This window comes from Rana temporaria, chromosome 4 (genome assembly GCF_905171775.1).
Source record: "Rana temporaria chromosome 4, aRanTem1.1, whole genome shotgun sequence".
Taxonomy (NCBI): Eukaryota; Metazoa; Chordata; class Amphibia; order Anura; family Ranidae; genus Rana; species Rana temporaria.
Genome location: NC_053492.1, coordinates 39,350,814 through 39,367,865, shown reverse-complemented (window position 1 = coordinate 39,367,865; position 17,052 = coordinate 39,350,814). Strand labels below are relative to the sequence as shown.

Here is a 17,052-nt window from a genome sequence, read left to right as displayed (position 1 = left end):
GCGTGGGAGCGCGCCTAATTTAAATGGTGCCCGCCCCATTTGAATTGGGCGGGCTTGTGCCGAGCGAATTAACGATACACCGCCGCAAGTTTACAGGTAAGTGTTCTGAGAATCAGGATGTAAACCTGTAAACCTGCGGCGGTGTAGCGTACAGCACATACATTACGCTGCCCAGGAGCAACGTTAATGTATGAGAATCTGGCCCTGTGTCTGCTTTAGATTCTTATCAGACCTGCATTCACAATCTCATTTACATGTGAAAAGGGCTGCTCATTGCAGTCCAGGAGCCAGCGAATAAAAAAAGTTCTAAGGGCCAAATGTCGAGCAACATCGGGCGGTTAAAAAAAACAAAACATTTAGTCTGTGTGTATGCTAGCCGGCCCGACAAAAAAACTGACAGCTCTGGTCAGAGCTGCTGTACTAACAATCCAATGTTAGTATATCAATCTCCCCTGCTGTTCTCTTGCGTTCTGACAATGCTGATCGGGAGCCGGTTGGCTGCTGGTTTTCCAGCATGCTCGTTCAACAGAAGCCAGCCAAATTTCTGACGGATCAGTTGACATACACACGGGCCAAATGTTGGCCAGTATTTAATGAGCCAGTCGATGTGGTCTGACATTTGGCCTGTGTGTACTAGGCTTTATATAGGCTCAAAACTACCGGGGTTCTGGGGGTACCTAATTTGTGGAACTACTACTTGGCTTCCAGATTAACCCAATGGCACATATCCTCTAACCCAGTTCCCTGGCTTAATTTTGAACGTGCTTCTATTATCCCTTACTATCTCCAAGATCTGTTGTGATCAAACTTCTTACGCCCTTCCAAATTTAAATGACTTCATTTAGTTGTTACCCACTGTTTACTCGTATGGACCTGCTAAAGCCATATTTACCAGTGGTCTTTCCCTGACTTCCTTCCCCTGTTCCTTTCCTGGGCGACCCTCATTTCCCCCCAACCTTCCAGTCCAGAAATGTATTTTATTACTGGATCCACTTGAGTATACAACGATAAGAACTTTCCAAATGGATTTGGGTTTCGTCCTCTTAGGCCCCGTACACACGAGGAGACATGCCCGATGAAAACGGTCCGCGGACCGTTTTCATCGGACATGTCTCCTGGGAGCTTTTGGTCTGATGTGTGTACACACCATCAGACCAAAAAAATCCCCGCGGACAGAGAACGCAGTGGCGTAGAAGACACCGACATTCTCAAACACGGAAGTGCAATGCTTCCAGGCATGCGTCGAATCAATTTGAGGCATGCGCGGGATTTCGGGACACTGGTTACACGTCATAACCAGCGGACATGTCCGATTAGGTGTACTAACCATCGGACATGTCCGAAGGACATGTTTCCAGCGGACACGTTTCTTAGCTTGCTAAGAAACTTTTGTCTGCTGGAAACCTGTCCACTAGGCCGTACACACGGTCGGACATGTCCGCGGAAACTGGTCTGCGGACCAGTTTCAGCAGACATGTTCGACCGTGTGTACGCAGCCTTAGATTTCTTGGGACAGCATTCCACCCTGCTCTTCTTAGATAGATACATATAATTATTAAAAGAGAAATATGGGATTTTTTTTATTGCAGAATCATACTTACCTAGGTTGATGCAGCATTGGTCTGATGCTTCATCTGTCCCCGGCTTGAATACTGAGAACCAACCGATCAAACACAGCGACCCAACGCAAAATGGTAATCTTCCTTAAAAATGTTGATATTTTTTAGGGGGGATTTTTTTGTTAAAATGTGATTACACTTTGGTCAAAGAAAACATTTAGTGTCTTTACTGGAGTTTTATACGTTTTATCTTTCCAAGGAAACCCCCCCCCCCCTTTTTAACAATCACACCTTTTTCAGGTCATCAGTTTTCAAAAGCACCTATATTTTTAAAAGTGGTTGTAAAGGTTTCGTGTTTTTTCACCTTAATGCATCCTATGCATGTTCAGGGCAAGAGGATGTTCGGACCACTCTGTGCAAAATAAACTGCGCAGTGGAGGTAAGTATGATATGTTTGTTATTTGAAAAAAAAAAAAACTGAACCTTTTAGTACCACTTTAAGGATGAAGCACATGAAGGGCAAAATTAGAACCAAAATATGTGATGATCACCTGGAGAATTCATTGAGAATTGCTACTACGTCCATCCAACCAGATATTGATGCATTAATTTATTCAAAACCGTGTCCAATATTGCGTTTCTTTTATGTTGCACTTTTTAGACTTTTATAATAAAAAAATATTACAAAAAAAAATAAAAATTATTACTTGGATATGTACATTATCTATATCAGTGATCTGCCCGATTTTCTGCTCATCAGTTATCATTAATGTTGATGAATTTTACGTGTGGCCCAAGACAATTCCTCTTCCATTCAAGTGGCCCAGGAAGGTCAAAAGGCTGGACACCCCCGCTGTTAGACATTGTATGGTGAGTGTTTATTGTAACGGGGGAGGAAAGGTTGTGTAGCCTGTGGCTTTGGGGAGTCGAATATCAACAGATTCTGTTAATATACAGCTTCACCCAGGTATACTAAGCAGGATAACAGAGAGGAACTACTAAGAGAAGACCAACCAGTTTCCAGACCACTGCTTGTGAAGGTTAGAACATCTATAATTGTTGCTTTTATTTACGTATGTATGTCTTTTCTATTTAACTTGTACAAAGTTTTTGTACTTTTTTTAACTTTTTTTATTAGGAATTTCACAAACAAAAGATATCACTTTTCTATATAGTCACTTTCCTTTACGATGCATTTTTCTCAGCATTGTACCAACTTTTTAATGTCATGAGCAAAACTCCTTCTGCCCTCACAGCTTCCAACAAAAATATAAAAAAGTGCGGAAACTTTTTGAAGACCCCTCATAGATATCTAATACTGTCCAATGCATATGTACTATGACTTTCGTTGTCTAGAACAGCCTCTCTAAACCAGGGAGGAACCCTTGAAATAACTTTCCAACCTCAGGGATCTCTTGCTAAGGTCTACAGCCCCACAGCACAATATTGTGAAGGTCTCTGGGGCTAATGCTCCTTCCATTTGTGGTCACTGGGAATAACCCCCCCCCCCCATAGATGGCTAAAAATAGCATTGGTGTCAATGGTTACTATCCTGAGAGGTAGAAGTTGCTCACTGCTCAAGGAACTCCTAGAATTCTCTTGAGGAACCCTAGGATTTCACCAAACCCTGATTGAGAAACGTTGACCTAGAAGATGGCTCTATTCAGCTATGGAGAGTTCTGATATTTGGGTAAAGTTTTGTTAGTAGAAGTGTTTTTTTTTTTTTGTTCCATCTTAAGTTACTTAGTATTGTAAATTTGTAATGGGGATAAGGGAGGAGATGGCTGGAAAAACCGGTTATGCAGGAAAAGCCTGTAGTGTTGAAGGCTACACAGGACATGAGTTTTATAAGGGAAATCAAAGCTGGATCTGGGAACAGATGTCTTACAACTGCAAAAAAAATAATGGGAGGGTGTTTTTAGTAAATAAAAGGTGTTGTGCTCTTTGTTAATACCACCCTGTCCTGGAATGTCTGTCTGTAACTGTAAATAACATAGCAAGCATTTTAGAAAGTAGCAGAACCCCAAGGAAACCTGGTATTTATTATATAGATACATTGTATAATGCCGCGTACACACGGTCGTTTTTTGTGATGAAAAAAAACGACTTTTTAAAAAACGTCATTTAAAATGATCGTGTGTGGGCAAAACTTAGTTTTATGTCTTCAAAAAACGACAAAAAAAACATTCGAACTGTAGTGCATGTTCATATCTCAGTACTATAAATAACATATTACATTTTTCACTCCAGCAGTATATAATGGGGTATTTCACGTAGGGCGCGCAATGATACGGCGGCGCAGCGTATCGTATTTACGCTACGCCGCCGTAACTTACAGGAGCAAGTGCTGTATTCACAAAGCACTTGCTCCGTAAGTCGGGGCGACGTAGTGTAAATGGGGCTGGCGTATGCGCATGCGCCGTCCGTGTACATATCCCAGTGTGCATTGCTTCCAAGTACGGCGCAACGACGTATTGGTTTTGACGTGAACGTAAATTACGTCCAGCCCTATTCGCGAACTACTTACGCAAACGACGTAAAAAATTCAAATTTCGAAGCGGGAACGACATCCATACTTAACATTGGCTGCGCCTCCTAATAGCAGGAACAACCTTAAGCCGAAAAAGCCTAACGTAAACGACGTAAATACATTGCGACGGGCGTATGTACGTTTGTGAATCGGCGTATCTAGGTAATTAGCATATTCTACGCCGACAACAACGGAAGCGCCCCTAGCGGCCAACGTAATATTGCACACAATTCTACGCCGCCGCAATCAAGTTACGTCGGTGGAGGAAGCCTATTTTTTAAGCGTATCTGCCTTTGAGAATCGGCATAACGATACGCGGGCGCGGATTTCAAATTACGGCGGCGTATCTGGAGATACGCCGCCGTAAAAGGTACGCGAATCTACACCAATGAGTTTGGAAATTGTAGACAGATGCTCAAATAATGCATTACAATTTAACTACATCCATTAGATTTTAGATGACTAAAATGAGTAAAACATTTTAGTCGACTAAAATGTCCTGGAGATTTAGTAGACTAAAAAAGACTAAAACTAAAAATTGCAGAAGACTAAAATGGGACTAAAACTAAAATGCCATTTTAGTCCTAAGACTACACACGATCATTTTTCGGGTTCTAAAAAATTACGTTTTTTTTAATGTCATTAAAAACGATGGTGTGTGGGCTTCAGAGCATTTTTCAGGTTCTGAAAAACGGGCAAATTTTTTTTGAACATGCTCTATTTTTTTTCACAACGTTTTTAACGTTGTTGTTTTTAAGGTTGTAAAAAATGGTCGTGTGTGGGCTTTAACGACGTGAAAAATCTGCGCATTCTCAGAAGCAAGTTATGAGAGGGGAGCGCTCGTTCTGGTAAAACTACCGTTCGTAATGGAGATAGCACATTCATCACGCTGTAACAGACAGAAAAGCGCGAATTGTCTTTTAGCCCTGGTTCACACTGGGTACGATTTGAGATGCGATTTGACATGTCAAATCGCATCTCAAATCGGCGGCAATTGTCGGCAATGGCACTGTCCTAATCAGTGCGACGCCGCATCTGCGATTTCAAAAAGTAGTTCCTGTACTACTTTTTGCGATTTCGGGCCGCGATTTACATTAAATTGCGGCCGAAATCGCGGCAAAATCGCAGGGAAATCGCATTTTACCGCGATTTTGAATTCGCAGCAGTGTGAACCTAGGCTCACTAACACAAAATCAGCAAAATCAGCCTCAAGGGTGGCGCCATCCGCATGGAACTTCCCCTTTATAGTGCCGTTGTACGTGTTGTACGTCACCGCGCTTTGCTAGAGCATTTTTTTTTCCACGATCCTGTGTAGGCAAGGCCGTTTAATGATCAAGTTGAAAAAAACATATTTTTTTCTAGAGCCTGAAAAACGTAATTTTTTAGAACCCGAAAAAAAGATTGTGTGTACGCGGCATAAGACTAAAACTAAATCGAAATTTGCTGCCAAAATAAACACTGATGACCGCGCACTTTCCAGTTCCAGTAGCGCAGTGCTGAATAGCAAAAAATGGAAGGGGTAAAACCTTCTGGAGCTCAAGTGGTTAATGGGACACAAATAGCCTTATAAACATGGGAGCTTCAAAGATTTTGTCGCTTTAACCTAATTTTTTGTTGAGTGAGCTTGAAAAGGCAAACAAGTAAACAGTTGTTGTCAATTCCAAGGTGCAATGCTTCATGTTAACTCTCTCTGTTGTTTCCCGATTTCCTCTAGAATTGAAGACACATCTGCCATGGATCTTGTGACAATTATTCTGTCCATCATACTCATCCTGCTTTTAGTCAAAATCTATTATGACCAAAAACCACAATATGATGACAACTACCCTCCAGGGCCAAAGCCTCTACCATTCATTGGAAACTTACATTTGATCCTCTTCCGAAAACGTCACTGTGTCTTTATGAAGGTAATTAAGCACTTATTCTGCTGTTTTTGTAAAACTTATGAAACTTTTTTAAAAGACTAGTGAAAATAAATAGCAAACTTGGTTTTGTTAAGAGGTATTAATAAAAATTTAAATATATTGAGTGTGGTGGAAGCAACTGACAATACAAGAGTTTGCACGCAAACCAGATATATTTTAATCCAGATCAGTGGTGTTGAACAGGGAATACTATGGCCATTATACAGTAAATGGCACAATAGATCAGTCACCAAATGTTCAGTATAAGTACTATGCTATACAAAGATGCTTGGGACACACCCCATGTAGAAGTTGGTGGGCAGGTAAACCCTGAACTGTCCATACTCCGCTATCCCACTGAATACCATCTTCTGTCTTAACAGGAGAACCACTTCAAATGGGCTTGATCTATCTAGGACTCCCCAAATACCAAATCACCCATCTGCAAGTCGTTCAAAATACGGCCGCTCGACTAGTGACTGGGAAAAAACCATGGGAATCAATCTCACCTTCACTGAGATCCCTTCATTGGTTGCCAGTAAAAGACAGAATCACTTTCAAGGCACTCTGTCTAATACATAAGTGTATTCAAGGCAACGCCCCCCAATATCTATGCGAAAAAATAAAAGCCCATAACCCCAATCGCATTCTGCGATCCACTAATCAAAACCTCCTCCAGATACCCAAAGCAAGATACAAGTCCAAAGGAGATCGAAGATTTGCAGTCCAGGGACCTCGCCTGTGGAATGCACTACCAACCACCATCCGACTGGAGTCAGACCACTTGGCCTTCAGGAGAAAGATTAAAACTAGGGCTGTTACTGATCAAAATGTTTCTGTTCGATTAATCGTTTTTTTTTTTTTAATCGATTAATCGACCAATTTCGATTAATTATAATGCACATACAGATCCAACTACTTTTAACTGATCTCCTTGCAGGCTGATTCCCAGCACAGCTACCAACCACTGGGAAAATGGATAGCAGGATACACAAAACACACAAAGGCAGCGCTCGATGGGAATAGCATTAAAACTTTTATAGTCTTCAAGTAGGAAACAAAATAAATATTGCACTAGAGATAAAATCGATGTAGCTACATAAACTGTAAAAATGGTGCGAGTAATAATAAACGGTACCAAAAGCAGTCATAAAAACATGTAGCTAAGTATGATATTGGTATAAAAAAATGTGTACAACGATACCACTGCTGAATCCAGATGAGGAGAGGTTAACATCAGTCCGTCGGCATGTAGATGTCCCATGAACGGAACTATCACAACTCTCAGTGGATGGTTGTAGAATCCCAGGTTGATAGAGGGAAGTGATAGATGGAAGTGTAACAGCCCTTGCGTGTGGCAGATAGGAAGGTCCCGCTGGCATGCAGATATATCAAGGCATAGCAAAGGAGCCCTTCAGATGGACACGGCAAGCCCCGCCGGTGTCCTTGACGTTACTGGATCTCCGACGGAACTCCCTGAAGGCCCAGAAGCCGGCGGGGAGGTGAGTACCAATCAAAAGAAATTTAACTGATCAAAAAGATTTTGATCGATCAAAAAAATTAAAGATTATTCGATTAATTAAAAGTTAATTTGCACAGCCCTAATTAAAACCCATCTCTTCTGAGGTCAAGGGGTTCCCTACCCATGAAATGGATACAGCGCCCAGAGGCGATTCAGTTTGCATGCGTTGAGCTTTACAAGTTTCTCACTCACTCACTCACTCACTCACTCACTCACTCACTCATTGGTTCCTTGAAGGCCCTCTTAGCCTGTCATTTTGGATTCAATGCCCCACACCCATTCCAAATTAACTACAACTGCTAGAGCCTCTTCCCTGATCTCTAGTACCTGCTGCAAAAAGGGGGTGATGGAGCAGAGGGTTGGGGATCAACACTTCAGTTGTAGACTGGATAACACAAAAGCCTTATGCCGCGTACACACTATCGGGTTTCTCGGCGGTGAAAACACTGCCGAGAAACCCGACGGGAAAACCGAGGACCGGCTTGGTGCCTTTTCCTCATGTACACGGCCGGTCGAGAAAACCAGCCGTGTGTATGCTCCACCGCAGTATTTCCCTATGGGAAAACTGCAGAGGAAAAAACGCTGCGATTCGCAACGAGAAAAATTAAAACATGTTCTAAATTTTCTCGTCGTGATTCTCTGTGGTTTTCTCGTCTGGAAAACTGCTGGAGAGCCTACACACGGCCGGTTTTCTTGTCCAAGAGAAAACATGACAGTTTTCCCGACGAGAAAACTGATCGTGTGTACGCGGCATTACAGTATTGCTCAGGCACTGTTCTGTACCCAGTCAAATTATAGAGCGACATGGCTATCTTCTTTCTGAAAGTTGCATAGAGAGTACAGATTGCCATAATACAGCTCACTGACCCCCTACAGGTGTTCTGAGAAATTAATTAAACTCCGTACAACACATCTGACTTATCATTTAGCGGGTTCTTATCAATGGTCCAAGAAACAAACAAACAACCAATCTTACTGCCAAGTACAGTCCAAACATTAACTACTTCCCACCCGGTCACTGTACATATTCGACCAGGTGGGAACTCTCTCCTTCTGAGTGGACGTTCAGGAACATCCCTCAGATGGAGGGGGATCACGTTTGCGCATGCCCACGCAGCGGCACGATCCCGATGCGCTCATGTCACCCGGACACGGCGCATCTCCGATCAGCAGGAGGGCTCTGTGATTGACCCTCCTGATCACATGATGGCCGCGTCCAATCACAGCCATCATGTGATGTAAATAGAGAGCCGGTTGCTAGGTGATCGGCTCTCCTCTCCTCACACAGAAGTTGTCGGTGAGGAGAGCAGATCACTGCAGACGACTGGTGATCAGTGAGTATGAGCTGTTTTATATAGCTTTGTACTCACTGATCACCAGTCTAGTGTCCCCACAGTGTAAACACATATGTTCCCAAAACAGATGTCCCCCACATATGTAACAGTAAAATCACATGTCCCAATGATCTTCTGCACACATATGTCCGTGATCACCTGCGCACATATGTACATGATCATCTGTGTACATCAGTCCGTGATCACACAAACCAATTATTATACAAGTAACAGGATTTTTTTTTACCAAAAACATGTAGCAGAATACATGTTGCCTTAAATTTATAACAAAATTAGATTTTCATTGGATTTCTTTTCAAATAGAAAGAAGAAAAATATATTTTTTCCAAATTTCCGCAATTTTTTTGCTTATATCGCAAAAAATAAAAACGGAGTCATGAATAAATACCACCAAAATAAAGCTCTATTTGTGTGAACAAAATTATAACAATTTAATTTGGGTACTGTGTAGCATGACAGCGCAATTATCTTTGAAATTGCGAGAGCGCTGAAAGCTGAAAATTGGTCTGGGAAGGAAGAGGGCGAAACTGTCCAGTAATGATGTGGTTAAAGACAGATGGCATCAATCTCTTCCGCTACTACTCTTTTGTCCTGTTTTGCCAGTTCAGTTATTATTGCTATTTGTACACAGGATTTATAGGGCACCATCAGTTTGCACAGCAAAATGAAGACAGGTAATAAAGTTACAATACAATTCAACACAGGAGGAATCAGAGGGCCCTACTCATTAGGCCTTGTACAGACGACCGGATCTATCCGCTGGGATTGATCCGCGGATCAGTTCCAGCAGATAGATCCGGTCGCCTGTACGTCCGAGCGGACATTTCCCGGCGGATAAAAATCCAGCCGACGGATTCCCAGCGGATAAAATTTTTGTAGCATGCTACAAAATCTATCCGCTGGAATCCAGTCCAGCGGACTGATCCGGTCGTCTGTACAGACTCACCGGATCAGTCCATCCGCTCCCCTCCCTCGCATGCGTCGTAATGATTCGACGCATGCGTGGAAGTATTTACCTTCCAGCGTCGCCGCGTCATCGTCACGGCGGCGGCGCGACACCTCACTGCAGATGTATTCCTCGCGGATTTCGATCTGATGGTGTGTACAGCCATCAGATCCAAATCCGCCAGAGGATTTATCCGCTGGAAACGGTCCGGCGGACCGTTTCCAGCGGATATCCTCTCGTGTGTACGGGGCCTTAGAGCTTACAATCTAAAAACGAAGGTCAAGTGATATAAAATAATTTAATAGACAAAAAGACAGCACTTCTGAATCCCCTTTTCTCTTTTATGGAGAAGACAGCACTTAATCTTGCATGTATACAAATACCTAGCTCCAGTGGCGGCTGGTGCTCAAAATTTGTGGGGGGGTGCAAACAAATGAAAAAAAAACCATCAATTGCAGCCTCACTGTGCCCATCAATTGCCGCCACTGTGTCCATCAATTGCCACCACTGTTCCCATCAAACGCAGCCACTGTGCCATAAAATTGTCACCACTGTGCCATAATATTTTCGTCACTGTGCCATGCCAACAAACGCAGTCACTGTGCCATGCCATGCCATCAAACGCAGCCACTGTGCCCATCAATTGTCACCGCTGTGCCTTGCCATCAAACGCAGCTACTGTGCCATCAATTTTTGCCACTGTGCCCATCATTTGTCGCCACTGTGCCATGCCATCAATTGTCGCCACTGTGCCATGCCATTGTCGCCACTGTGCCATGCCAAACGCAGCCACTGTGCCATCAATTGTCGCCACTGTGCCATGCCATTGTCGCCACTTTGCCCATCAATTTAAAACAAGGGGGGAACTAATGCGCAAACCAGCCTAACCCGGGAAAAAATATATATAGTGGTACAAATAAATTAAAAGTTACAATCAAGCAGCAGCCACAACTAATAGTGCTCACGCACTGACAGCATATGATAGACAGGGGGATGTAGTGGCGCTTGCAAATACTAAAAACCGACAATAATTTAAAACAATAAAATATTCTAAACAATGATTCCTAAAGTATGAGAGTGAGTCCGTCCTCTACTGGGGTAAAAATGTGTAACACTCGAGGTCTATGTCCAAAGAATACCATCCAACATCAATAATTAGATGTGGACGAACACAGGAGGAGGGAGGAGTCTAGAGATGGCGCAGTCAGTGTGGAGGAGTAGCTAGACGGGATGCCTGCTCCCCAGCCACGCTCCGAGATCACGCTGAAATGATCAAGAACCTGACCCCCCGCTCCCTCCGCTCCACATCCACTAGGGCGCACGGTCCCCCCCCCCCCCCCCCGCTACCTACCTCCCTCCTCGGACTTAGCTTCCCGCTGGCTGGAGCGGACCTGTACGGGTATCCTCCGTCTGTGCATCTGTCACGTGGGCGATCACGTGGCGGCTTCCCCGTCTCCCTCGACTCTCCCGGCTGACTAGGCCTGTCGCGGCGCTGCATCTGCCTTGTCTCCCCTGATTGTCCGGGCTGACAGGCAGCGTGCCTGCTCCTCGGTGTAGCTTCTCCCTGGTCTGCCCGGGTCCCTGGAGCGTGCGAGCGGATGCGCCGTGCAGGCGTGTCGAGCGGCTCTGGGAGGGGGGCTCGGTGGGGGGGGAGTCACGGAGTGCTGGGTGGCTATCTGGCTCTGTGGCCCTGAAGTCCAGGCAAAGGGGGTACAAGCCTAGATTAACCCCAAGAGGATCCAGTCTGCGCCAGGCATCTTTTATCACTTCACAAGCTACAATAGTAGGTGGGGAAAACCCTGGAACATATTACAGCAGTGGGTAAGCTCCTCTCATGCAGACAATTATTGGACTGGTGAGTACATCCCACAGTGCACTCTAACCATCGAAGTGGTGAGTACAAACGCCTTATTTTTTTTCTCAACTAAGAAAATTGAATTAAATAAATGGGACACCCCTCTCCGAGGAGACTGATAAATGATTGGGACTGATTTTAAAACAAGGAAAAAAAAAAAGGTGATACAAGAGATATTAGATCAGCACTGTCTTTTTGGGTCTCTGTATGGAGGTTGGCAACCTCATAGTTTCTCTGGAGGTTCCCTTTTTTGGATACTTTCTTTGTTTTTTTTCTTATGGAGATTAATTGATGTACAAGACATACGGAAATCGTTGTGCACTGTATCTGATAGACTGACACTGTGGTCGGATAGAAGAAGGGAGTAATCGACTACAGAGCCAGGAAAACCCATAGAAGGAGGTCCTAGAGATACACGGTGTCGGAGACGGGCAGGAGAGGGGAGGCCAGTACATGAGCCGGTGCCCCAAATAGCTCTAAGTCAAAGCCAAAGAGAAGCCAAAAGAGAAGAAACATTATAACAACTTTAGACTGTGATATAAGAAACATTAAAAAGTTTCCTTTTTCTTGTGCAGTACACACCTATCACACGTGTAAACGGTTCTCTTTCAGAACCTCTCTAAAGGTGACGTAGTTACAATTCAGGCGCAAGGATGACTACAAGAGGAAGAAATAGTAAAGGGTGGGCAATCCCAAAGGTACCCCGTTTAAGTCAAAGGCCAGGCCCAATGTGTAAATTTGTGACACAAGGGATATACGGGGATAACCAGCACATAGAAAAACCATCGACTGGACAGAGCAGGCCAAGCAGAAAAAGAAAAGAAAAAAGATAGAAAAAAGGGCCAGCTTACACCTTGGCGGACTCAGAAACACTTGCAGATCTCTCCTTAGAGAGCAGAACAGACCAAGATAGTGAAACAGATAAAGAAACAGATTTAGATCAGAGAAATAAGGGAGAAACGCAGGATATGACACTTTTGCCAACTAAAAGAGAAATGGAAGGAATGTTCGCTGCTTTAGAAAGATCTCTTAAAACGCAAATGGAAAAAAATGGAGAGAAATATGGGCATATATTGGAAAGAGTGGAAGAAGTGAGAAAAAAGTTGACCACAATGTAACCTCACTTAAAAGCTAGAAGATGAAATAAAAGCATTAAAAATAAACCAACGAGAACAGGCGTATAAATTAGAAGATCAAGAGAACAGGGACAGAAGAAAGAACATTAGAATACGCGGAGTTTCCAGAAACGACACAGGTTGAGACTCCCAGAAATAATAAGAAAAATCTGTAACCCAATATTAGAGAGAGAAACAACTTCCCCGCTCAGAATAGAACGAGCACACAGGATAAGACGTCCTAGGGAGAGAGTACAGGACTACCCAAGAGACCATTATTGTGCGTTTTGAAAGCTGGGAAGAGAAAAACAGCTATGGAGAAAACTGAGAGGGAAGCCGCCGTTAGAATATGATCAACATATTATTCAAATTTATCAAGATTTGTCACAAGAGACGTTTAAACGAAGAAGAAGCTTAAAACCATTGTTAGGTGTCTTGCAGGAGCACGATATCAGTATAACTGGGGATTCCCAGCGTGGCCTAATAGGCAGGAAAAATGGTGTTTCTGCAAGACTGAGGTTTCTGGAGGAAACACCAGAATTTGTCAAAGTTTAGCATTCCCAACACCAAAGATTATGAGTGTGACCGGTAGAGGAGGGGGGGAATGGTGGGGGGGGTCGTAGGTGGGGGGAGAGAGGGGGAGGGTCAAGATAGTAAAATACGAGTGGAACCCGGTGAGAGAGGAGACCCAGAGAGTGCTTCTTCACCAGTTCCCCAGTATAGGGGGATAGGAGACCGGGCTAAAACAGAACTCCACCTCAGCCCGAGGAGCAAAAGAGCGCCAGGAGCGCCAAATTGAAAAAAAGCTCTAAATATGACCAGAAGGTCAGGGATTGAGTGGGGGGGGGGGGGGGAGGGAGAGAAGCCCAATAGAAGAACAAGGGCAAGGTACAAAATGGAAGGGAGGGGGGGAGGGAGAAGGGAGGGAGGGAGGTGACTGGGCGGGAAGGGAGAGGGAAGATTAGAGAGGGGGGGAAAGGGACTCAGATCTGTGTGTCATGCAGCAGGAAAGAACATATATACCCAAGACAGAGGGAAAAAAAAAAAAAAAATATGACAAACATAACATTTTTAACATATAATGTAAGAGGTCTCAGCTGCCCCGAAAAAAGGCATATGGGTACTAAGAGAAGTTGAAAGGTATTCCGCTGAAATAGTTTTCCTGCAAGAGACACACATAACGCTGGACTCTAATGTCAGATTGTATTTCTCGGGCAGTTCCTAGTTGGTACTACGGGGACTCCCCAAAGAAGAGAGCAAAAGGGTCGCCATAGGAATAGGGAAGAATACTCCTTTACAGTAGAAGATAGGAAAGTAGACCCGGAAGGTCGTTATTTGTTCCTAAAGGAGTACTCCAAGGGAAAAAATACACGTGGCAAATATTTACTGCCCAAACAGCCAACCACATAATATCTGAGGGGGATTTTGAATGCCTTAATGGACTTTAAATTAGGACATGTAATACTAGCAGGAGACTTTAATCTCTCAATGGACTATCAACTAGATAGTACATCCGGAGCTCAGAGGCGAAATATTAAACAGCTTAGAATATTGAAAAAAAAAATGCATAGCTTCTATTTAATAGATCCCTGGAGGATTACATATCCAAATAAAAGAGACTATACTTACTATTCCTCCGTGCACGAACATACTCAAGACTGGACTATATATTGGTAGACCATGAGTTATTGGAAGAGGTAGTTAAAACTTCGATAGGGATATCTACAATCTCAGATCACGCTCCTGTAATAGCGGAAATTAGATTCAAAGAAATAGAGCAAAGAAAAGGATCATGGAACCTAAATGAAGAACTTATAGAGGATATAGAGGTAAACAACATAGTGAGAACGGAATTGGATCAATATTTCACCCTTAACAACACACCTGAAGTAAGGGTAGCTACCGTTTGGGAGGCCCATAAGGCATACATCAGAGGGAAATTAATCTCAATAGGAGCAGGGAAAAAAAAGATAAGGAAACTAAACATGAAAAAATTAACAACTGAGCTATTTGAACTTGAGCAAACACATAAAGAACGAGGAGAAAATGAAATATATCATGAAATTATTGTAAAGAGGACCCAGCTTAGAGATCTGATGAAGGTTGAAACAAGAGACATATTCAAAAATGTTAGAAAAGAGAGGTATAAATGGGGGAACAAACCAGGGAAACACTTAGCCAAAATATCCAGGGAAAAAAAAAAAAAAAACTACATCGAAAAAATAAAGAATCAAGACGGCCTTATGAAATATAAGACGTCTGAAATAGCGGAATCCTTTCGGACTTTCTATAGTTCATTATATTCGATAAGAACCAAGGAAACACAAGAGCAAGAAAAGATGAGAAAAAGGAAAATCAGGGAATACTTAGAAGAAACAAAATTACCTAAAATTTCTCAAAACGACATTAAATCCCTAGAGGGCCCCAATAACTCAAGAAGAGGTACATAGAGCCTTCAGGGAAACCCCGTGCGGGAAAAGTCCAGGCCCCGATGGCTTGCCGATCAAATATTATAAAATATTTAGCGAACTTCTGGTCCCAGAGATGTGTAACTATTTTAACAAAATAGGAGAGGAAGAAGAAATAAGAAAAGAATCTCTTTTGGCAAATATTTCTATCATCCATAAAACGGGAAAAGATGGAACGTTGTGTTCCTCCTATCGTCCAATAGCACTGTTAAACGCAGATCTGAAAGTATACGCGAAAATATTAGCAACCAGGATAAAAGGTTTAATGCCGCAATTAATAAACTCAGATCAGGCGGGCTTTGTAGCAGGCAGAGAAGGAAGAGACAATAGTATAAGGACCCTGTTACTGTTACAACAAGACCCAAAAAAGAAACCCCCAGTCGTACTCATGTCTTTAGACGCCGAAAAAGCATTTGACAGAGTCGACTGGGGGTTTATGATGGAAACTTTACAAAAAATAGGCCTGGGCCCAAGGTTCATGAAATGGGTAAAAAACCTGTACAGCCACCCGACGGCAAGGGTGAAGGTCAATGGGAGTGTGTCATCTGTGTTCAACATGGAAAACGGAACCAGACAAGGGTGCCCGCCTCTCACCTCTCTTATATGTAATAGCCTTGGAACCGTTGTTAGCAAAAATCCGGGAAAATCCGGGGATAGGAGGGGTGAGAGTGGGAGATGAAGAAACACAAGGTGGCGGCGTATGCGGATGACATACTCCTATATCTGACCAAGCCTAGAGTATCCCTCCCTAATGTTATAAAGGAAATAAAAAGATATGGAGAACTTTCAAATTTTAAAATAAACCTGATAAAAACGGTAATCTTGAATCTGGGGATAGAAAAAAAATAAGCAGAAGAACTACAGAAAGAGTTTCCATTTACATGGGAAAAAGAAGCTATAACGTACTTGGGTATAAAAATTACATCTAAAGTGGAAAAACTATACTCGGCCAATTTTGTCCCTTTAATTAATGACATTAACCAAGACTTGAAAAACTTAGCAAAAAAACATATCTCCTGGATAGGCAAGATTAACGCGTTTAAAATGATGATTTTACCAAAGATAACATACAAACTTCAAATGCTCCCAATAAAAATACCGCAAAGCTTCTTTAAAGTAATCAAAACAGTAATTTTGAAATATATATGGGCAGGTAAAAAGGCTAGACTAAGCTATTCATTGTTGAGCATGAAAAAAAAAGGAGGGGGGTTGGGGCTCCCCGACATAAAAAGATATTATTTTGCTGTAAACCTAGCCAGGCTGGTAGAATGGACAAACGCACATACACAAAAAAAATGGGGTACGTATGGAAGAAATATTAAGTGGGACACTATTAAAAAGAAATGTATGGATACCACCGGAACATGAGGGAAATGAGCACGAATACACACAACATAACAAGGAACGTATTTAGGATATGGGACACAATATTGAGACGGGAAAAATGGGAGTATAACTCCCCATTAATCCCATTAGCAGGCACAAATTTTTTCCCACCAGGGTAACGGAACACGTTTTGGAAAACACTTAGGGGAGAAAAAATTAAAAGATATTGTTACACGGGGAAAAATTAAACTTAGACAAGAGATAAAAATAGGGGAAGGGGAACAAAGCATGAGTGAATGGGAGTATATGCAGTTAAAACATTTCGTGAGCACACTACCACAACCAATTAGGGAAGATAAGACACTATACCCAATAGAAAAAATATGCAGCATGGACAAGCCCCTGATACACGGTATATCAAAGGTATACGGGATACTAACAGAACTTGAGACCCAGGAAGCATTGCCTTTTT

General features: G+C 42.8%; 1 protein-coding gene across 1 annotated transcript in view; it reads left to right on the top strand.

Annotated features, from left to right (window-relative positions):
- Nucleotides 1-5,522: 5,522 nt before the first annotated feature.
- The window catches only part of LOC120936142 (cytochrome P450 2B1-like), a 41,236-nt gene continuing 29,706 nt past the window's right edge, over nt 5,523-17,052 (top strand). The window contains exon 1 of the mRNA XM_040348280.1: nt 5,523-5,996. Within this exon, the coding sequence (XP_040204214.1) occupies nt 5,760-5,996 (237 nt within the window). The 5' untranslated portion in view covers nt 5,523-5,759. The remainder of the gene's footprint in view (nt 5,997-17,052) is intronic.